Source organism: Myxocyprinus asiaticus, chromosome 46 (genome assembly GCF_019703515.2).
Source record: "Myxocyprinus asiaticus isolate MX2 ecotype Aquarium Trade chromosome 46, UBuf_Myxa_2, whole genome shotgun sequence".
NCBI classification, from domain to species: domain Eukaryota; kingdom Metazoa; phylum Chordata; class Actinopteri; order Cypriniformes; family Catostomidae; genus Myxocyprinus; species Myxocyprinus asiaticus.
The window spans coordinates 19,701,288-19,725,389 of record NC_059389.1 but is presented as its reverse complement, the minus strand read 5'-3'; the positions used below and the strand labels follow the sequence as shown (position 1 = coordinate 19,725,389).

Below are 24,102 nucleotides of genomic sequence, written 5' to 3'. Positions count from 1 at the left end.
ATTCTCTTTGGAGTCATATAGGCTTTAATCTTTTTAAAAAAAACTCCAATAGAGGGCACCATAAGGCATGCTTTGACATATTTTATTACTTCTGTATATTTCCCTTTACAAGCTGTAAACCTGTTACAGTAAGGAAGTGGAATTTTAACATTCTGGACAGTTTTGGTTCGATGAATGAATTAGTTTGCAGCAGTTTGAAAAGGAAGAGATTTTATCAAAAGTTTTATATATTCATGACTAAGTTTCTATGTTTAGTCCATATTAAGATTTATTCTGAGGAAATGGTTACACAGTTATTTTATAACTAATCCTTTGAGTATTTTCCTCCTGTTACTTGTTTCCTTGCCTCAGGATTTGTTACTTCATGACCCAAAGTTTACCTGCATGTTAATTATCAGTGATTTTATTATTCAGGTCTAATTCTAAAACCTGACAAATGTTTTTGGACAGTTCTGTATATGTGAGAACAATAGGCTAGTTTTGTCACTGATCACACTATCTCTCTTCATTATTATTGCCATAGTGTAGCCAGACTTAATCTGAATGTTTACACACAACTGATACTGAGATGAAATAAGGATTTTGATGATGTCCAACTGCCATTTTTAACCGTTAAACATTTTTGAGAGATTTAATTTGCGAGTAAACATTTTGTGCCATTAGACATATTTAATTTAATTAGTTCCTTACATTAAATATTAAATTGTTACATGAAATGGTTGTTTATTATTGTTTTTAATCCACACAAATTATTTTTTTCTTAAATTTATTGGACAGTTTTCATCAACCTATCAATAATATGTCTGTATAAAAAGTTATGTTCACATACAGTATGTTTTAAATTATATTCAATAAATAGATTCTTGCCTTACAATATTTATAGAAATATTCAGACAGTATATTGTAAAAGCGTCATAAAATTATATCTGATTTTTGAACAGTTAGTAATGACTGACCATAAATAGCTTTGTACTTTAAAAAAGCCTCTATGCATTTGATTGCGATGTCGTCTACTTCTGGGTCAAACTTGTTTGCTAAGAGATGGTGTTGCCTCACAATCCATTTCAAGTCCCCAGCTCCATACACACATACTGCCCGTCTATGTTCCCCAGTGCATGGTGAGTAGGGAGCCCCATTTTTTAGATCCCCTTCAAGGTAGCTCCATTTTACCAGACGAGCAATTGCGTTCATGTCCGATTGCTCGTACTTGCTGTTGGGAGGGTTTGATCCCGGCACTGATGGCATCCTCTGTAATGTAGCCCACATGTGCTCATCTGGACTGTACGTGTCTTTCTCCCATTCCATGAAATCCTGAGTCTCTTTGCTTTTGAAGAAGTGGTCCACAAACTCTCTTGAAACTACAAAGTAAGCATTTCCTGAAAACATGGGGGACTTTATTGGTGGAGGCGACTTTTTAACGTCGGTTTCAATCACAAAGTCTGTAACATTGTGATGATACTGCCAGCGCCTTTTTTTGTAATCATTTGTGGCCTCAGACTCCATACTGTTCTTCCCATTCAGATGTTTTAAAGACCACACCATTTCTGCATTGGTTTTAATGGGAAAATCAGAGCCGCAGGTGTTGAGCAGATATCTCCACTGGACAGGTGACTTGAGCAGATCCTGCATGCAGTTGATGTCCGCTTGAACTCGAGACCAGGAGGCGTAGACCACACTTTCCAATTTGCTGGCCACAAACACGTTAGGCAGGCAAGACACTATGGCCCTAACTGCTTCTTTAAAGATCTCAGGAGACTTCTGGTCCACATGAACGCAGTACACATTCTGAGGAGTGTAAATGGCTCTCAGTAGCCTTTCAAACATCTCGATCTTCTCATGGATCACCATGGAATAGGCAATAGGGAAATCTTTCTCCTCCTTACTGAGAGGAACTGTCAGAAACCCTCTGTCTCTGATGTAGGATTGACAGTTCTTGGTTGAATTAAGATAGAATGATTCTAATAGCAGTGATGTTCTTTTCTTGGAGGCCAGGAGCTTCCTGAAAATTTCGTTGTCCATTCCATCCATGTCTCCTTGGATAATTGCAGAGCAAGCCTTTAGTTCTCCAATGTCCTGCTTAAGTAAGTGATTCAAGTTTGGTTCTGCCTTTTGAGGGCAATTTTTCCTTGAAGAGTTCAGTAAGAGGAGAGAGACGATGATACTCACAGAAAGGATGGAGAATAATCCCAGAGTTTTCTCGTGAAATCTCATGTTTCAGTGCTTTAAGATTATTATAACCTCAAGGCCAAACCTGTCAGATGAGTTAAACTCAATGTCTGTGAGCTATGCAACAGCCCTAGGTTCATATACCACGGAAGTGAGGCAATAACTGCAAGAAGGCAAATCAAACACAGAGGGGAAGGGCTGTGCACTGTGAAAGTGCATAATAATTATTATCACTCAGCAGAGGTGTGGTTATTAGCTGCTAGAAAGGTGTGGTTTTCTCTGTATGGTCAGTAAGAGCAAAAAAAAAAAAAAAGTTTGATAAGTGTTTCTGAAACAGAATATAAAAAATGAAACGGTGAAGGTCATTTAAAATAATTCAGTAATCCTTAGAGTGTCTTAAACTGCTATTTGAAACTCAGGTTGACTTCAAATGCAGCTGATTATCTTATCTTTATGTTACCAGTTTTGTAGTCAGTCAGATAAGGCTTTAGTTTAAAGTATGCCTTTACATTCTTTGCATTGGAGAAGTTTATAATCTATTGGTCAACAGCCAGTCCTTTAGCTTATCATGTGTCCAATTTATCAGTGAACAGACTCTAGTTGCAGAAATTCAGTGTACAGTATAATCTGTTTTGCACCAAAATCCTCTTATTTTCTTCTGTTGGAGCAAGTTAAATAGAAATATTGATAAGGTCAGTATTGTACTTTGTATTGAGCTTTAAAAGTAGTTTTGTAGTCATAAAGTAGTCATAGTTAAAGGTTATAGGTGCTTGAACAACTGCAATGACAGCTTTCGCCTCTCTGCTGCCCCCACCATCTCTGGATCATCCATGGTGACAAATAGAGGAGCAAGGTTGCACATCACTTCATTACTGTGGAGATAGACATAAAGATTTCATTAAGCACTGCTGCGGGATAAAATGCTTCTAATGTTTGTGTTTTATAGAGTCCACCAGTCTATGAAAAGATTTTCGTGTGTAAAGACTGAATCAATATTGTGTGCATTAGTATGATCAGGGTGTATATCCCACTTGGCTGGATTGTATGATTTCATCATATCTGGGAATAATCATACAGTATGATCACATCATATCAGAAGTTCATGTCTAGGACTAGGTATAGATGTGACACCCTGGTGGACTTCTTTAAATCTGTTAAAGGGCTAGATTTATTAGCAATTGCAGAATGACACACTAAAGTTTTCATACAACCGCTATTGTTTTGCATAATCGGTGTTCTCTCAATCCCCCAAACACTGCACATTTTAGATATCTCCATCTAACACACCTGACACCTGACTGAACTGAACTCATTCAGTCAATGACCTGAATTGGGTGTGACACCTATAAAGTGCTGCTCTATTGGACCTCTAGGAACAGTATTAAGAAGCACTGATATTGATCATCTAGCATGGCATGTAATCCCTAAAGTAACACTCCATCTATCTATATAGCAAGTAACGTGAAAAACTAGATCACTTCTATTAAAATTAATGAAGTTTTTTATGCTCCAAGTACATGAATCGCTTTGTTGATTGTTGGGCACAACAATGCCCACACACTTTTTCTGCTGTCTTTGTACTGGAAGTATTTTTCCCATTCATTGTTTCCATAGAGATTTCATAGAAGTCTTCATAAAAGCGTTTAAAGCCATGAACAAAAGCTCTGATTTGAATCACATTACAAGCTTTAATTTGAATTAATAAAGTACAATCAGATCAAAGGGAAAAGGTACAAGACTGTGTACTTCATGTCTTTTATAAGGGAATGAACTACACTCCCATGAAGTACTGCGAATGGCATAATAGAATGAAAAATTAAATAAACTCAAATATATAAACAGCCACAACATTAAAACCACCTGCCTAATGTTGTGTAGGTCCCCCTTGTGCCACCAAAACAGCGCCAACCCGCATCTCAGAATAGCATTCTGAGATTATATTCTTTTCACCACAATTGTACAGAGCGGTTGTCTGAGCTACCATAGATTTTGTCAGTTCGAACCAGTCTGGTCATTCTCCGCTGACCTCTCTCATCAACAAGGTGTTTCCGTCCACAGAACTGCAGCTTACTGGATGTTTTTGGCACCATTCGTGGTAAAATCTAGAGACTGTTGAAAACTGTGTATAAAAATCCCAGGAGATCAGCAGTTACAGAAACACTCAAACCAGCCTGTCTGGCACCAACAATCATCAATGCAATTATCTAATCAGCCAATTGTGTGGCATCAGTGCAGTGCAGTGCATACAATCTTGCAGATACGGGCCAGGAGCTTCAGTTAATGTTCACATCAACCATCAGAATGGGGAAAAAATATGATCTCAGTGATTTGGAGCGTGGCATGTTTGTTGGTGCCAGACGGGCTGGCTAACAAAATCTAACAAAATCTAAGGTAACTCAGATAACCACTCTGTACTATTGTGGTGATAAGGATATAATATCAGAATGCTATTCTGAGATGCGGGTTGGCACTGTTTTGGCAGCACGAGGGGGACCTACACAAGCAGGTGGTTTTAATGTTGTGGCTGATCGGTGTATATATACAGTCAGTGGGCACTTTATTAGGAACACCTATACACCTACATTTTCATGGGATTATCTAATCAGTCAATCGTGTGACACCAGTGCAGTGCATAAAATCAAGCAGATACGAGTCAGGAGCTTCAGTTAATGTTAACCATCAGAATGGGGTAAAATGTGATCTCAGTGATCTGGACCGTGGCATGATTGTTGGTACCAGATGGGCTGGCTTGAGTATTTCTGTAACTGCTGATCTCCTGGGATTTTCACGCACAACAGCTTCTAGAGTTTACTCAGAATTGTGCCAAAAACAAAAAATCTGGTGAGCGGCAGTTCTGCGGACAGAAACACCTTGTTGATGAGAGAGGTCAATGGAGAATAGCCAGACTAGTTCGAGTTGACAGAAAGGCTATGGTAACTCAGATAACCACTCTGTACAATTGTAGTGAGCAGAATAGCATCTCAGAATGCACAACACGTAGAACCTTAGATTAACCTTTAAAGGTTCTTTAGAATAACCTTTAGCATTTAGAATAACCTTTAGCATCTTCAAAGTAGTCACCCTTTGCCTAGAATTTGCAGACATGTACTCTTGACATTTTCTCAACCAGCTTCTTGAGGTATCACCCTGGGATGCTTTTTAAACAGTATTGAAGGAGTTCCCATCTATGTTGGGCACTTATTGGCTGCTTTTCTTTATTATTTGGTCCAAGTCATCAATTTCAAAAACTTTCTTTTTTAAAATTTTTTTATTACATTTTAGTTTTATAATGAAATAAATTAATATGGTGGCACAATTATATTTTTGTCTACAAAACTAATTTCAAACATTTAAGCATACGCCTTCAGATCAAAAGATTTTTAAGATCATGAGAAACATTTCAGTCAAGTGTTTCAAAACTTTTGACCAGTAGTGTATACACACACACACACACACACACACACACACATATATATATATATATATATATATATAGAAAACATCCTAGTCAGTGCAGAGAAAACATCCCTTCAGAGATTCTACACTGTCCTTTGACCACACATTTACTGTTTTGGTCATAGGTTTACATCTCTTCAGAATTGTCTTATGTTGGAATTAAATAAACAGTGTTGTGGTCAGAATTTGTTAAAGGAGGCCTTGATCTAGCAATATAAGCCTCTTATGTTCCCTTATCATTTGTCAAGTACTCTTTTGTTGCTGGTAGCACATTTAACATACTGTTAATAACCAGAAATTACTAGTTCTAGTTTACAATGACTGAAGTCTCCCAGGATAAAGACAGGAGCACTAGGTGTGCGCTGCAGCTGATGTTGGATACAGTAACTTACTATATATAGCCCGCACCTTTTGCTGTGTTGCCCAATGGAATGACATTAACCACACATACTGTAATGTTTCCAAACTCCAGCAAAAGATAAAAAGGTCTTTAACTTAGACACAGTACTTCAATATCAGGGTTACATACCGAAGTTCTCACTGTGAATTGGATTGGCTGATTGACTTTTCCCTGATGTTTCAGTTATGTCTGCACGAACAAGGGAGAAACCTTACACCTCAATTTGGTATTATTATTGTCAAAATAATTGATTATTAAATTCTGTAATCAATGCATCAAAGTTTCAGCGTAATATACATAATATGCAAGCTTTCATTTTGGGTGGCACTTGCACACCCTAGAACACCTGGGAGAGGCACCTCAACAAAAGGGCAGGGGCTCGAGCCCCTAAAGCCACTCCCTCTGCACGTGCCTGACATGAGCTCTGCTGTCTTCACTCTCACTGGTAGTCACTCCTGAATGTCATTCGTCATTTGCAGAAAAGTAACAGTTTTCTTTACTTGGTTGTGTTGCTCGCAACTCCCACATCCTGTCACTGTTACTGTGTGTCGCTGGCGGTGTGAACGGGGCACACAAGGGAAAGTAATTAAGATTCAAGTAAATTAACGATTAATTGGACTATAGTAACGATTATTTATAGCAGTAGCTCGCAAACTGGGGGCTGCATGCTTTTTGTTCATTCTACAGGACCGTAGCACAGAGTATCGACTCAATTCGGTACCTGCGCACTGTTTGACTTCCAGACAGCTGCTTTTAAACATGTATATCTGCGTGTGCTGTAAAGAACACTCGTGTCAAGTTGCCACCCGTAAATAAAGTTCCATTTGCAAAATGTCCCGGAATTTTTGTTTATGTGCACACTATCCAAGGAGAAGAACTGATCAAACGGGCTCCCCTAATTTGCTCTTTATATTGATTAATATATATATATAGCTCTCCTGAACCATCTAGTCCCTCTCATATGAAGCATTGGGAAGTCCAATTCATTTTAGTCAATAGGTTTGTTCAGATGATTCATTTAAATGAACTGTTTTAAAGAATGATTTTTTGAGTTTCACACAGAATACCCTCCACATTATTTGTTGCTGAATATTTTGTTAAGTACTGCTGTTTACCACTATGTTTTCAATTATTTTATTTACATAATAAGTGCTGTGTAATGCTGATTGTTTTATATTTATGTAAAGATCATGCGTCAATGGAGTTAGGCCCTATTGTTATTAACTTGTTGTGTAGCTAACCATTTAAAAAAAAAGGTGGCTTCATCTGTTTGAATTAATTACATACTGTTCATGTTAATTTCCAATTACTCAGCTGTATTTATTGTACTGAACTGTCAGTTATTTTATCCAGTTTAACCTGTTTTAGATGAGAAAAGCTGGTTGGCAGTGAATAGGAAAGACAGAGAATCCAATACCTGTGGTTTCGTTTATTTTAATGTAATTAAATTGTACAATTGTAGATAAATTTTTCCTGGCATAAAAAGGAATAGTCTTCTGTGGTGATGACATCATATCAGCCCATGATTTGTACATTTAAAAAGTCATACACAGTGAAATCCAAGATTTTATCAGTTTTACTCAATGAAACAACTCTCATCTCCCATACGGAGCAAGCATCATTTGCTGAAAGATTTATGCATCAGATGGTAATATACAAGCACTTCATTGACTTGTGCCCTGTAGTTTCCACAATAGGAGAGGAGCTTGAGAATACAGTCATGAGAGTTCTCAATGAGAATGGCCACAGAGTGGAAAACATATATGGCTAAGGATATGCTGGGGCTGCTAATATGAGTGGTCACTACAAAGGACTTCAGTTGTAAATCCAACAACAATGCTGTTTGTCCATTGCCAGGCACACTGCCTAAATGTAGTGCTCACGGAATCGGCAAAGTCAAAAATTATTTTGGCTAGATTTTTTGCTTTGGTGGAAAAGCTTTATGTTTTGATAGCTAACTCCTCAAATCAGCATGCTTCTTTTGTGAAGACACAGAAAGAAGTTTTTCCAGACCAGCGTCCATTGGAGATACATTCTGTGGGCATGAAGGGAGAAGGCTTTGAAAACCTAAGAGAAGACCCTGCCAGCAGTTATGAAATTCTGACCAAACTAATAAAACAAGTCCCACCTTTGAATCAGCAAAAATACTGCTGCATTCAATCAACTTTGAATTCTTGCTCTGATTGGAAATGCCAACTCCTGTCTTTCTTGAAACAGCAATGGCTTCCAATCCATGTTTCACTTGGATTTGGGAGCTGCATACACCACCTTGAGTGGTATAGTCATTTGACCGAGAGAGAGCTAAGGACTGGGGAGGAATTCAAGACCATCTATGAAAGAGCCACCAGTTATGCTGAGGCAGCAGGTATTGATGTTCCTGATGTCATTTCTGGATATGGAAGATGAAAAAAAATACCTGCAAATTGATGCACTGCTCAGCATCAGCAGCTGAGGATCATAAGCCACACGCACTGGAGGAATTTTACAGGGTCAAACTCTTCTACACATTTTTTGATGTCTGTTTGAAAGAGCTCCAGAGTTGTTTTGAAGGGAAAGAGAACCCAAAGATGCAGAAACAGACTAACAAGGGCTGGGTGTCCCGATAATAATAATAATAATAATAATAATAATAAGTATAATAATACTTATATAGCGCCTTTCTTCAAACTCAAGGTCACTTTACGATAACATTGCAACTTAGGCTTTAATGATCATCGTTATTTTACGATGGAGTAATGTTTGTTTCCCAAACCAGCGCGTAGATCGCTCATTATAAAGTTGAACTTAAGTGCTTTGTACGGTAACTGTCCAGTCCAAAGATGCTGATCACTTTGGTCAGTATGTCCAGGTGTTTGTCTTCTCAAAATGAAAATAAGATGGAAATACAGACAAACATGGAAGTTGTTTGTAACCTTGTCGAGGCGCCAACATTTATTACCTAACTATTACAGAATTTATTAAAGAAATAATTATGGCTTTAGTAAGACGGAGTTCCAGATGTATTGATGTTCAATTATAGAGATGAATGAAAGTGATGCAATAAATGCATGTAACGTGAATGTACGCTATGTGAATCATAAGGGGCTCTCATGTAGCCTAAAGTTTTTACCTGGAAACTGAACAAATGCACACAGAACAGGATTAAAATGATGGGCATCAGTACTGAACTACTCATAGACCTGTCTAAATATGAATAGATAATCTGGTTAGAGTTCAAGGTACTGTGTACTTGTAGCCTTACTGCCATTATGCATTGTGCAAATTGTTACTGACTTGTAAAACACTATAAGCGAGCCGATTTGAACCAGCCATTGGAGGAAGAAAGAAGAGGAGGAGGATGAAGCGAGAGAGATAGGGAATCTCTCATTGCACACTCTCGCTCTAATCTCCTCTGTTAACCATATTTTAATTATTTATTAAGGTATATTTATTTAAGTTTTAAACTGCGTGGTCACATTACTCACGGATGCCTTCTTAAATAATCTGTTAAATAAGAACATGACGTCTTTCTATTGCCATTACAATTAGGGCTGGGTATCAGCACAGGTGCCCCGATTCAATTAGATTTCTTGATTTGATTCAATTAGATTCAATAAAAATCTGAAATTCAGTAATACTATTTGCAGAGATGTTTCTAAATCTGTACAGGGAACACCAGTTTACAAATGGTGAATTAATCAAAATAAATGAAGATAGTCACAGACCTGTATATTAAACTCTTTATTTCAGGTTCACATGGGTATATTCCTTAAAACAGAACCCACGTCTCTATTTCAAAAGCATACAATATGAGTAGCCAGAATTTTGATTCAAAATGATAGTTGAAAATAAAATGGGCATGTCAAAACAGTCACATGCCATGTTCAAAAAGGATCAGGTTACTTTACATTAATCAAAATATAAAATCTCAACACATTAACTGTAACATGGAGGCTGCAAGCCTATGAACATTGTAGGAAACTGGGTCAAACTAACACTTGGAGACTGTAACTTTTTTGCAAGAAAAGGAGCTGGTCAACATGCTCTGGTAGAAGACAACATCTTTGAGCTGTTACAATGTCACCAGCTGTGGAGAAGATCGTTTCAGCTGGGGTACTGGTTCCTAGAACACAAAGATAGCATTTTGCCTGGTGGGACAAAAGGAGGTACTCTCCCTCATGCATACTCCACCACTTAAGTGGATCTCCTGAGAAAGGTTCAGGTGTAACTTCCCTGTATTTGATGACTTCTTTCAGTGCCCTGTCTGCAGCATTAGTGCTGGTCCCTGTAGCCACTGGTGCATAGGCTGCCCCAAGCAGATCCAACAATGCACAGGATTCTTTTGACCTCTTTGGCGGGGAGGGGTCATCACCAAGGGATTTTTGCTCCTGTACAGGTGCACTGCCTCCAATACCAGCACTATCAGGTCCTTGCTGCTGATAGAAACAAGGAAAATGTAAATTACTCACAATGGAATTCAATGGTGTTGCCCATTTCTACCATACAGCAAATTGATTTAATTTAATTTACTATACTTTAATTTACTATATTTATGTGCAATTTACAAAGTATGGATATCTGCCAATGTCCAAATTGTCTATAAATGACAGTCTGAGCTTTCCTTGTGGAATAACAGATAAACGTAGCAAAAATTAAAGATTTATTTTGTGTGTTTTGTTTACACTTTCAGTTTTAAAACTTTATACAACTTACATCAGGTGTCTTAACTTGCTCCAGAGTGATCAGTCTCACTAATCAATCTTGTGAATGTGTCCTCACGGTCCTCGTCAGAGATAAATGGAAGGGTCTTGAAACGAGGGTCAAGTGCAGATGCAACATGCAGCTTCTCTTTCAGATTTGCATATCTTGAAAGATTACACAAGCACATTGGAATTACATTACGGCATGTGCACACACACACACACACACACAAACACACACACACACACACACACACACACACACACACACACACACACACACATTTACAACTAACCAGTAATGTAATATGTAATCTGTTGTCACACAGGTGTTACACTTTATAGATAGTACTAGCTGTTTTTGTAAACATACCTAAACCTCAAGTCGTTGTGCATGGCAGATTTGAGTTCCTTAATGACGGTGGAATCACTGGTAGTCTGGCGCATCTCCTCAAGTAGCTGTGCGTGCAATGGTGCAATGACAGATAGGGTAGTGGCACTCTCCCCAGACATCGTTAGCGTTGCAGCCTTCATTGGCCGAAGAGCTTTCATGATGTCCTCTGCCACCCTTATGTCTGCCTCTGTCAGGGTGCAAAGATCATTTTCGCTCCTGCGGACGTCAGGAGAAAGCAGTGTAGCTGAGATTGTGGTTGTTGTTCCAAAAATCTGTCAAGCATATCCAGTGCACTGTTCCACCTGATCACCAAGTCAATTTTAAGTTTGCGACAGGGTACGTTCAGTAACATTTGTTTTTCTTTGAAAACTTTATTAGCATTAGTGCTCCTATGAAAGAATGTCACTATAACTCGACCAAGCAACCGAGAGACGGCTGGAAGTTGCTAATTTATCCACCTCCTCATTTCCCTTTATACCTACATGTGCCGGAACCCACATAAACCTAATTACTGTACCCTCTCGAATTATTCTGAAACAGAGTCAGAACATACTAAAATATATCCTGGTTTGTGTTTTTTTCTACCCACTGTAAAGCCATGAATATTGCCAGCATTTCATATACTCCCAAATAGTTTGAACTTTGTTTTATTCCACTTTCTTTCCATTCTGGTACTATAAATGCTGCTCCAGTTGTCTGATGCTCTGGATCTTTTGACCCATCTGTAAATATTTGTATATATTGGGGGTAATTAACACTGACATGGATTGAAAATTCTGTTGGTAAATCTATTTCCCCTCTTCCTGTTTTCTTTATTTCCAACATATGCATGTCTTATGTACCCACGGTTCTGTTTCTGGGATTTCAACTGTTGGGCTCATCTTGACTCAATTAATCCCCATTTCTTTTGCATATATTTTACTAGCCCATTCAAAACTATTTCTTTCATCTTGTTCCCAGCTTTTTTGTATCACCATTTTTGTAGGATGTTCCTCTTTATGCCCTTTAAGATTGACCCAGTAATTAATCATTAGCTGTTTCCTCCTTATTTCTAGTGGCATCTCTCCTGTCAGAACTTGCAGAGCTGATATGGATGTTGTTTTTACTGCTCCACTGCACTGCCTCAGAGCTTGAGCTTGTATCTTATTTATTTTATCCAATAAAGTTTTTGATGCTGACCCATATATTATACTTCCATAATCAATCATATACCTAATTATTATCACATATATAGCCCCATTCCACTCCACTTAAACTCCTCATGATTTTTATTACTTTCTGACACTTTCCAACAATTTTATTTATATGATCTGCCCATGTTATTTTTGTGTCAAATAAGATTCCTAAGAATCTAAAAACTTTCACCCTGTCCAATGTTCTTTCATACATTTTCAGGTTCATTTCTGGGAGAATTCTTTTCCTACTGTATTTGTCTTTTCTACTGAGAATTTAAATCCCCATTCATACGCCCATTTTTCTACCTTTATTATTGCTTCTTGTATCTTTCTATTTATATGCAAAATGTTCCTTCCCCTTTTCCAAATTGCCCCATCATCTGCAAAAAGAGATCTTCCTATATCTGGTTGAACTTGAGAAAAAACATAATTAATCATTATAGAAATCATTAATGGACATATTACACTTCCTTGTGGAGTCCCATTTTCTATTTCATGTCTATTTGATATTTCATTTGCTTCCCTTACCTGAATAGTCCTATTTCCCATAAAATCCTTTATCCACTTGAAAATTCTTCCTCCTATATTCATCATTTTTAGTTTTATCAGAAGTCCCTCTTTCCACATCATGTCATATGCTTTTTCAACATCAAAAATATACAACTGATTCTTTATTTATCTGTGCTTTTCTAATTAAATTTTCCAGACATACAATAGGATCCATTGTTCCTCTTCCTTTTCTAAATCCACTCTGGTATTTTGTTATTAGTCCTCTACTTTTCTAAAGAATATGTTAACCTTTCTGTGACCATCCTTTTCATAATTTTACGTATATTCGAAGTAAGGGCTATCGGCCTATAATTAGTGGGCTTAGATGGATCCTTCCCAGGCTTCCTAATAGGAATTATTATAGCTTCGTTCCATGCTTTTGGAAGCCTACCTTCCTCCCATACTCTATTATATAGTGTCAACAGTTCCCTATCTGTCACTCACACGACGTTGTAGTGACACTAGGGGTCACTCTTGGGAGCCCCAAACACCTCTGCTTTTTTTTTAAAAGGCCAATGAGAATTGGCGAGTGGAATTTGCATGCCACTCCCCCGGACATATGGGTATAAAAGGAGCTGGTATGCAACCACTCATTCAGATTTTCTCTTCAGAGCCGAGCAGTTGTATTCAGTGCACTTAATTCAATTCCCCCCAAAGATGCACCTCAATACTGCCGGATTTACGGCGCATTTCAGCGGCTTTCTCCCCCTCTGCACCCGTGGAGTGCAGAGAACGCCCCTGGGCGCTTCAGCAGAGTGAAAATAAGAGAGTATATTCTAAAAGAGTATATTTTCATTCACAAAAGAGCGGCACACACACAGAACGTCTTTTTAAAGATGTCTTTCCGCTTGTGTGTTATTCCTAGTTGCGGTCATTATCTCTCTGCTTCTGACGGCCACGATCGCTGTCTAACGTGTCTGGGCGCTGCCCACGCGGAGACATCATTCGTGGATGAGTCATGTCCTCATTGCGAGAACATGACCATGGCAACAATGCGGTCGCAGCTTGCTTGCAGCGGCTCCCCGCAATGGTCCTTCTATCTACGGGTTTGAGGCCGCGTTGGTTAGCACTGGGGGCGATTTGGGGATATCAATGGGACCATCTCCACCGGGTATCCCCCCATGGACCTCCCATTCCCCAGCATGCTCGATTGCCCCGATCGGGCTCTCGCACGAGACCGCCGGCTCGTCTCAGCACGAGTTCGGCTTCTCGTTTGGAGCTCGGGAAGATGATGAGTTATCGTGCGCAGCATCGGAGAGTGGGCTCGTCCAGTCTGACACAGAGGCTTTGGCTGGGCTTCCTCCTTCAGGAATGGTTGCCCAGTCTCACGCCGACACGGAAATGATGGACATGCTTTCCCGGGTGGCCGTGAGCATCGGGCTAGAGTGGAACCCTCCACTGTCCCCTGAACACTCACGGCTCGACGATTGGTTCCTGGCTCAGGGTGCCGGCCATGGCCCGCCCCCGTTCCTTTCTTCCTGGAAGTGCATGAGGAGCTGACAAGATCATGGGAGGCACCTTTTACTGCCCAGTCCTGGTCTTTCAGCTCCCCCGCTTTCACTACCCTCAATGGTGGAGTGGCCAGGGGGTATTCGGTGATCCCCCAGGTTGATAAGGCGCTCGTGGTGCACTTGTGTCCGCAGAGCGCCGCCACCTGGTGCGGGCGACGAAGGTCATGGCACAGTCTCTCGGGCAGGCGATGTCCACCCTGGTGGTCCAGGATCACCACTTTTGGCTCAACTTGGTAGAGATGGGAGAGGCGGACAAGGCACGGTTCCTTGACGCCCCCATTTCCGAGGTTGGCCTGCTTGGCGATGCCGTCGAGGACTTTTCCCAGCAGTTCTCGGTGGTGAAGAAGCAGACGATCCTGCCCCGGCACGGCTTAAGACCCCGCACCCTGTCTGCTCGTCATCAAGGGCGTCCCCCTGCAGAAACAAGGGCGGCTCCACCCCAGCCCACCCCCATGGCCCGGCTCCGGCGTGGAGCCCTCCGCAGGAAGCAGACGCCACCCATCTCGCGGCCGGCCGCTAAGAACTCGAGGAAGGCTTAGAAGCACCCCCTTCGAGGCGATCCAGGGGCGAGGAGACCCACTTTTCTGGGGCTGGTCAACAGACCACTCCATCTCCCCGGTGGAGGATCGGGAGGAGAATATTTTGTCGCTGCATGCCCAGGAAGATGCGGCACCCAAAAGCCTGACAAAAGAATGGTTCCCTCGTCTCCTGGGTCACATATCCGGTGCGCACGGCTGTCGTCATGACCATCATCCACCGTCCCATTTTGGCAGGTTTGGCGCTCCAGCGGTGGACCCCCCACCCCGTGCGCCCAGAGGTGGCACAAACACGTCCACACGGGATTGGTTCCAGTGGACTACGGGGATGAGAGTCCTCCTCTCCCCTCCTCAGCTAATCTTATTATGGGCGGCAGGAGCCAGGTAAGTGTTTCAATGTCCCTGGACTCTGCATGGCCACGGGGCTCGTGTCCTCTCGACGTGGCACCTCCAGCTCTTCCCCACCGTGAGGCCCCATCCGCTGGCACGTCTGACGTGATCACTCCCTTGGTCCCCCTCGCCCGGAGTTTGGGCACATGGCTCGCGCTTTCCAATCCGTTGCGATGGCTGATGTCCGACTTGGCTATGCGATTCAGTTTGCCAGTCGCCCGCCCAGGTTCAGTGGCATCCGCTTCACCTCAGTGAAGGGCAAGAATGCCGCTACCTTGCATGCGTAAATCACTACCCTTCTGCGCAAGGGCGCGATAGAGCCTGTCCTTCCAGCCGAGATGAAGAAAGGGTTCTACAGCCCTTACTTCATCATACCGAAGAAAGGCAGTGGGTTGCGACCAATTCTGGAACTGTGAGTACTAAACCAGGCTTTGCACAGACTCCCGTCCAAGATGCTGACGCAAAAACTCACTCTAACAAGCGTCCAGCATCAAGATTGGTTCGCAGCGGTAGACCCGAAGGACACGTACTGCCACGTCTTGGTCTTACCTCGACACAGACCCTTCCTGCGGTTTGCCTTCAAAGGTCAGGCGTATCAGTACAAGGTCCTCCCCTTCAGCCTGTCCTTGTCCCCTCACATCTTCACGAAGGTCACAGAGGCAGCCCTTGCCCCGCTAAGGGAAGTGGGCATCCGCATCCTCAACTATCTCAATGACTGGCTAATCCTAGCTCACTCTCGAGAGTTGCTCATGCTCTGGCACCACAGCCAACTGGGGCTTCAGGGTCAACTGGGAAAAGAGCAAGCTCTCCCCGGTTCAGAGCATCTTTTTTCTCGGTTTGGAGTTGGACTCAGTCTCGATGACAGCATGCCTCACGAATGAGAGTGCGCAGTAGGAAGGCATTCAGATGGAGGAGAGCGGTTCCACTGAAACATTTTCAGAGGCTCCAGGAGCATATGGCATCCTCAGCGGCAGCCACACCGCTCAGGTTGATGCATATGAGACTGCTTCAGCACTGGCTTCAGACTTGAGTCCCGAGACAGGCATGGTGCCACGGGACACATCGCGTGACCATCACGCCGATCTGTCGCCACCTCTTCAGCCCTTGGACCGACCTTGCATTACTACGGGCAGGGGTTCCCCTAGAGCAGGTCTCCAGGTGCATTGTGGTTACAACAGACGTCTCCAAGACGGGCTGAGGTGCTGAATACAACGGGCACACAGCCGCTGGCTGCTGGACTGGCCCGCAGCTGCGTTGGCACATCAACTGCCAAGAGTTGTTGGCAGTACTTCTTAACCTGCGGAGGTTTCGACCTTTGATACAGGGCAAGCACGTGTTGGTCCGGATGGACAACACAGCGACAGTAGCGTACATCAACCGTCAAGACGGTCTACGCTCCTGTTGCATGTCACAACTGGCCCAGCATCTCCTCCTCTGGAGTCAGCAGCGCCTCAAGTCACTACAAGCCACTCACATCCCAGGCGACCTCAACACTGCAGTGGACTTGCTGTCACATCAGGTTAGCCTCAGGGGAGAGTGGAGACTCCACCCTCAGGTGGTCCAGCTGATTTGGAGTTGATTCAGTTGAGCACAGGTAGACCTATTTGCTTCCAGGGAATCCTCCCACTGCCCACTTTGGTATGCCCTGACCGAGGCACCCCTCAGTTTAAATGCGCTGGAACACAGCTGGCCCCCTGGACTATGCAAATATGCGTTTCCCCCAGTGAGCCTGCTTGCACAGACCCTGTGCAAGGTCAGGGAGGATGAGGAGCAGGTCATCCTAGTAGCAACCCACTGGCCCACACAGACGTTTTTCTCGGATCTCATGCTCCCTGAGGAAGGACCTTCTTTCTCAGGGACGGGGCACCATCTGGCACCCGCGACCGGACCTCTGGAATCTTCACATCTGGCCCCTGGACGGGATGCAGAAGACCTAAGTGGCCTACCAGTGGTAGACACGATCACTCAGGCTAGGGCTCCCTCTACGAGGTGCCTGTACGCCTTGAAGTGCCGTCTGTTCGCTAAGTGGTGTTCTTCCCGGCGCGAAGACCCCCATAGATGCGCAGTCGGATCAGTGCTTTCCTTCCTGCAGGAGAGGCTGGATGGGCGGCTGTCCCCCTCCACCCTGAAGGTGTATGTAGCTGCTATTTAGGCTCATCATGATGCAGTAGATGGTATGCACGACTTGATCATCAGGTTCCTGAGAGGTTCTAGGAGGTTGAATCCCTCCAGACTGCGCCTCGTCCCCTCGTGGGACCTCTCCGTAGTCCTTCGGGGTCTACAGGGAGCTCCCTTTGAGCCCTTGGAATCAGCTGAGCTTAAGGCACTCTCTTCAAAGACTGCCCTCCTGACTGCGCTCACTTCCATCAAAATGGTAGGGGACCTGCAGGCGTTCTCTGTCAGCGAATCGTGCCTGGAGTTTGGTCTGGGTTACTATCACATGATCCTGAGGCCCCAACCGGGCTATGTGCCCAAGGTTCCCATGACTCCTTTTAGGGATCAGGTGGTGAACCTGCAAGCGCTGCCCCAGGAGGAGTCAGACCCAGCCTTGGTGTTGCTGTGTCCGGTGCCAGCTTTACGCATCTATTTGGATCGAACGCAGAGCCTTAGAAGCTCCGAGCAGCTCTTTGTCTGATTTGGTGGACAGCGGAAAGGAGCGCTGTCTCCTAACAGAGGATCACCCACTGGGTCATTGAAGCCATCACGCATATCAGGCTCAGGACGTGCCACCCCCTGCGGGGTTACAAGCCCACTCCACCAGGAGTGTGGCGGCCTCCTGGGCCCTGGCCAGTGGTGCCTCTTTGGCAGACATCTGCAGAGCAGCGGGCTGGGCAACACCCAACACCTTTGCGAGGTTCTACGATCTCCAGGTTGAGCCGGTCTCGTCCCGTGTATTGGCAGGCACGAGCAGGTAAGTTCTGGGACAACTGGCCGGGTGTACCGTTTGCGCATAGTGCCTTTACCCTCCCTTGAGGTGAAGACATGCACTCTTGTCTCCCAGTCGTGTTCACAGACTGTGATCCCTGGATGACTTTCCTCCTTAGCCCTCTGGCAGTTGAGTTTGCGGAGAAACTCGCTGACCGGCCCAGTACGTGCGCTAATGAGCCTCTGTACTGAGGCAGGTGCTCCACATGTGCTGGTTCCCCGAAGGCGACCCCATGTGATATCTTCCACAAAATCGTTTCCTTGTTGGCAAACTGCATCTTCCTTGGGCAGAGGCCCCTCTGCCCCCGGTCGCCATGCTCTGTAAAAACTCCTCCCCCTTCAGGTAGGACCTACCATGGGACCTCTCCACATGACATACTTCTGACAAGACTCGGTAAGAACATGTGACGCATTCCACACAAAATACCCCCCCTCTTTTTGGGTGGGGTGTGGTCTCCGCAGTGTCTTCCCCTTGGGAGGGACACCCCCCGACGCAGACACTTATGGCTCCCAGTCAGGAAAAGAGGCCTCGGCTGGGCTAGCCTGTCCCTATAGCTGGGCAGTCGACTTGTTCCTGATGGACCATTCCACGCTCATAAGAGCATTGGGGGAGGTTACGTGACAGCCTGGTGCGCTGGCTACGAGGCACACAGCAGTCTTCCCATCACACACCGCCAGTTCAAGTAACACAGTTCAGCTAGTTGTGGCATTTTGTATAGGGACCCCTAGTGTCACTACATTGACACAACGTCGAGTGAGTGACAGATAGGGAACATCGTGGTTACTTTCGTAACCTCCATTCCCTGATGGAGGGAACGAGACGTTGTGTCCCTCTTGCCACAACGCTGAACTACCCGCTGAAATGGCCAGGACCTGGTCTCGGCTCCTCAGTACAAAACCTGAATGAGTGGTTGCATACCAGTTCCTTTTATACCAGTATGTCCGGGGGAGTGGCATGCAAATTCCACTCACCAATTCTCATTGGCCTTTTTTCAAAAAAGCAGAGGTGTTTGGGGCTCCCAAGAGTGACTCCTAGTGTCACTACATCGACACAACATCTCGTTCCCTCCATCAGGGAACGGAGGTTACGAAAGTAACCAGGACGTTTCCTCATTGCCCCATCCTTAAGATGTCTCAGCATTAAATACCCTATTTGATCCTTCCCTGGTGATGTACGAGTATTGGCTGATTTACTTAAAGCTCTTTTCATTTCTTCTAGAGTAAATGGAAAGTTGATTGGCTGATCTTCCATTTCCCCGCTCCTTTCCAGTATTTTTAAATTATTCCCCTTTGTTATTTCCCTCCTTCTTCCTTCCTCATTTAAGTTCCCTGACCCCTGCATCTGGACCAATGCTTTTACCAACATTTCTGCTTTAAGTTTGACCTATCTCTTGTCCTCTAATCTGTTTTGCAGCCTCAGCATATGTCATTTTTTTCTCTACTCTCCTTTTCTGTATCTCTATTTCCTGTTTTACTACTTCATATCCTCTATATGCAGCACTGTGGGCCTCTCCACGGTTAGAATACTTTGGTTGCACTCCCTCCCCACATTTCCCATATTCATGATTCCCTCCACAGCATGCACATCTATGTTCTTCTCTACATCTTGAGGCAACATGTCCGAACTTTTGGCAATTGAAACATCTCATTGGCCCTGGCATGTATTCTCTCACAGTATAACTCATTGTGGCAGCGGGGGCGTGGTCAAGCGTCTCTCCGGAGAGAGAGAAAGCGGTAAGGGCGCTTGCACCTGTGCTAGATTATGTCTAACACCTGTCTCTAATTACAGTGAGCACGGGGAGAGCGGCATACAAGAGCCACACCGCCAGCAGACAAGGAGAGAGAGACTGGGTCCCCAGAGTTATGTTTGTGAAGCTAAGAGTTTATAATAGTTAAGTTGCAGAGATTATTATTCTATTACGGAAGAAGTTATTATTGTAAAGTTGAGAGCAGTGTGGTCATTAAAGAAACCTAACCTGTGAGTAGAGCAACCTGCCTCCCGCCTCCTCCTTTCCACGTAACATTCACACTCATCAACCCTAACATCACTTTTTTTTGGTATTTCTTCCCCTTGAAATTCTATCATTACTGTTTCAGTTTCTCTTCTATTTCTTGCCTCATTTGATTTAATTCTTTGCGCATTCAATATTATTCCTCCCTTTACGTTACTTTTCATTTCATCCACGCCTGGTTGATGTTTTGAGAAAATCAACCTAAAAATGTCTTAAAGCTCGGTCACATTTACCTTTGCACGGATGTGAAGAGAAATGTGCAACCCGCAAAAACTAAATTCTAAGCAGCTGCTTGTTTTTGTTTTTATGCAGCACTTTATACTTGGAGAGTGAAGTTATAAAGAAACTCACCGCTAAATGTATTTCCTCGTCCAATGTGAATATTCAGTGTAGCTGTGTACAAAGCACTGCCCACAAAGAGGTCAATGACAAACCAAGAAACTTTGTATTGTTCAACGCTGCGAATCAGTGTCAAAGTTCACCAAACTTGAACCCCAAGCAAAATTTTGTGGAGAAATTTATTCGGCACCTGAAGTTCATCCAGCAAAATTCCTTATCGCACATATTCCCATTGAAATGGCTGTATTTCGCCCACGGAATTTCGCCGTGCAAAGGTAAATGTGACCAAACCTTGATCTTAATTTATCTCTGCATATTAAGCTGGGATATGAGAAAGGGTTTAAACACACTTCAGCAATAAACGGTGTACTCTTTTTTCCTGCTTAGATACATTTCCAATACAATGAACGTGAAAAGGCTCCTGTCCTAAGTGGTGCATTTAGCCCTTGTGGTCATCATCTATGTCCAAACTTTGCTAAAGTAATGGTGCATTAACTGCCAAAAGGGCACACTGTGGATCCTTGCGAGTACCATTTTAAACCTTAAAATTACAAATGGGATGCCCTATGGTTCCTGGACTTTAAGGACACATGCAAACTAAGGCATAAGACTGCAAATCCACATGAACTGCACCATTTGATACAAGGCTAAGCTGGAAGCTAGGTCTGCATGACTATGACAAAAATCACAATTGTCCATTATTGCCCTTGATATTGTAATCGCGATTATTAATGACGATTATTTGATTAAATTACTGTGACGTCTCTAAGCAGCCAAACGCTTCCGGGTTCTTCAGAACAGCAGGTTATGGGCTGTGCTGCAGTTACTTTTAAGCATTACATACTGTAATAATGTTTAATGTTACTAAATGTTATTATAAAGGTACATCTATGGTTTAAAGTGAAGAAATATATGTAGGTTCTTTTCTAACTATTGACAAAAACAGTTTTAATTTCAGTCAATATGCCTGTGTGTCATGTATACACATGTAAACATTTGGGATGTATACACATCCTCACACATTTAACACACTTCCAAAGCCTGAACATTGAGGCATAAAACCAAAAACTACCAGCAGACATGTAATATGTGTCTTTACTGCTTAAATTATTGGCCCACATACAGTAAATTATAATATTTTACATATTAAATAGTCAAACTGAACAGACAATTTAGACTGAAGTTATTTACCGTGAAGACACTGCTTAACTCCGCACTGTCTGCAGAAGCACGTCAGCTCAGCTCTGTAAACAATGGAATCGGAGTGCGCTCTGCTGGACAAACTATGTTATGACACCAATTCTAAATCACCCCAAGCATTGTTTTCTGCATTATATGTTCTGAAAAAAAAGTTTTCATATCTGCGCATATCGGAAAACATATGCGGCGATACCGATATCTGTGAAAGGCTAATATCAGCCTACCGATAAATCGGTCGGGCACTAGCTCTGCACTCACAAATGCTCTAATATATATATATATATATATATATATATATATATATATATATAGATGTGTAAATATTATATACAGCTATATATATATATATATATAATTCCTGTGTGCTTTAACAAAAATAAAAGCTTTAACCCTCCATAACACTGGCTTCCACTGTAAGTGCCTTACTGTAACCGTGAAAAACTGAAAACAATTTGAAATTAATTTCTGTGGTAACTGACAATATGCCACAAATGCTGTCCACAGAGCATAAAGGCGCACTCAGTAATTTTTTCCTCATTAAAAAAGCTGTACTCCTTAAGAAATCAATTGTAACTTTGAAACGTATATAAAATAATTACCACTCACATGAGATGAAGTCTCCAGTCAAATCAGTAAACTTATAAAAGCAGTTTTGTTCTATATGGAGGGGGTCCGCACACGGGGGCTGCCGTGTTAGAAACACATAACCAGCTGAATACTACTCGCTTAATCTCAGTAGCCGCCCTGTTATTGGACACTTTCACCCATTGATTAAATTAATAATGGCTGACTGTGAATTGTGAATTTTTACATTGGCATCTGTAACTGAAAACTATTGATTTTGAATGATGCTGCATCCAAGCCACTAGGTGTCGGTGTATGTCCAAGACAACATGAACATTGAGTGCACCTTTAATTTGTATTAAACATTGAAAATTCCTTATATTGACTATGCCTTTAATCATTACTTCATAGATCACACATTGACACAGGAAACACATTAACACAGGAATCAATGAACTCCTTTAAAGGCTTAAAATAAAAACTTTCCACTACCTGAGCCTGAATCGCAGAGACAACACTTTCTGTCCCTCTTCCCAGGCTGGCAACAGGGTAAACATTGACGGTCAATGGCATGTAGGGCGAAACCTGGTTGACTGGTGAGACAGCTCTGGAGACCAGCACCGGAACAGTGTTTACAGGACTCATCACAGGGCTCGCAGTCCTCCTAACAAAGACAGAGATGCATGTTTCTGTTGCTTTGTTTAAAAATTGCTGTTTGAAAGAAAACATTTTTCCTCAGAAATGATTGATTGTAGGGATACTGTATATTTACACAGTGACATGTAACAATATGGGTGCAACTGTAAATGGTCCACATGACATAAGTGACTTAAACATGAGTGCAAGCAGAAACAATAAATCCAATGGACAACACAATACAAGTAGCACTACCAGTAGTACAACTCCATTACTTCGACTACTCTACAATGGTTTCAACATTATGCAAATTAAATAAACAAAATTACACCTATACTTCATCTAAAACTATTTGACTTGTGAGCTATTAAGTGAACTGCAAAACAGCTAAAAAGTGATTAAAAAAGGTGAAAAGTACCTAAAATAGTCACATCACCTAAAATATATACATTATATACTGTCTTTGTACATTAGCATATTGTGGGGAAAAGGACGTTATTTGACAACTACCCAAACAATGTTCTTAGTCCCAATAAACCAGAATAAATGCAAATCAGACCACATAAATTGACTAAAGTAAATACCCCAGTAAATTTGTTGTATATGAAAATGTGCCAAATATGTAATAGTTCAATTTGAAATTGGTTTATGTGTCTGATTTTATGTTTGTCAGTTTCTTCAATATTATGATGTTGTTGCTCACTCTTTAACATTCGTTGCCAAGACACACAGGATATTAAATGTTGTACTTTCCTTGTATTTCCTTGAAGATATTCTTGTGAAGAGTAGCATGTTTGAAGAACCAGTTTAAACCAGTCATTTGCAAAGATGTGTTGAAAGAGCTCCAATAGAAAGAAAAGGCCATAAGTACACAAAAGTTTCTTTAAACATCTGATTAATAGGAATCTTATATAATACAATGCAGCTGTTTTGATATTGTTTCTCTTTAAAAAGCACAATATCAGTGATTAATTAATATGTAATGACTATTATTCATATGTGTTCTCTGAGTGTACTTCTCCTGTTTACTTGTTTGAAAGACAGTCTTACTCGACATACTGTACTGAAACTGCATATGCATCCATGTTTTAATCGCTGATATCGTTATATTACACAAGAGTGGTTGCAAAATCTGTCAGACTCATCACATGTTTATTGTGTCACCAAATG

The 24,102-nt window shown here is 42.3% G+C and overlaps 2 protein-coding genes across 3 annotated transcripts; both read right to left on the bottom strand.

The window, feature by feature from the left end:
• Positions 1–68: 68 nt before the first annotated feature.
• LOC127436328 (beta-1,3-galactosyl-O-glycosyl-glycoprotein beta-1,6-N-acetylglucosaminyltransferase 3-like) lies at positions 69–2,302 on the bottom strand. Its single transcript, XM_051690422.1, has one exon. The coding sequence runs from the start codon at positions 2,209–2,211 to the stop codon at positions 913–915; it is 1,299 nt and encodes a 432-aa protein (XP_051546382.1). The 5' UTR covers positions 2,212–2,302; the 3' UTR covers positions 69–912.
• Positions 2,303–9,753: 7,451 nt separating this feature from the next.
• On the bottom strand, positions 9,754–23,844 carry LOC127436332 (E3 SUMO-protein ligase ZBED1-like). 2 transcript variants are annotated; one of them, XM_051690426.1, is made up of 4 exons: positions 22,789–23,844; positions 11,075–11,311; positions 10,715–10,866; positions 9,754–10,437 (listed from the first exon to the last, which is right to left on the bottom strand). In XM_051690426.1, exons 1-3 carry the CDS (start codon positions 22,851–22,853, stop codon positions 10,725–10,727), a joined length of 444 nt encoding a protein of 147 aa, XP_051546386.1. In that variant the 5' UTR covers positions 22,854–23,844; the 3' UTR covers positions 9,754–10,437; positions 10,715–10,724. The 2 variants fall into 2 exon arrangements, with proteins under 2 accessions (XP_051546386.1, XP_051546387.1); XM_051690427.1 differs by having other exon boundaries at positions 9,754–10,434.
• Positions 23,845–24,102: the final 258 nt, after the last annotated feature.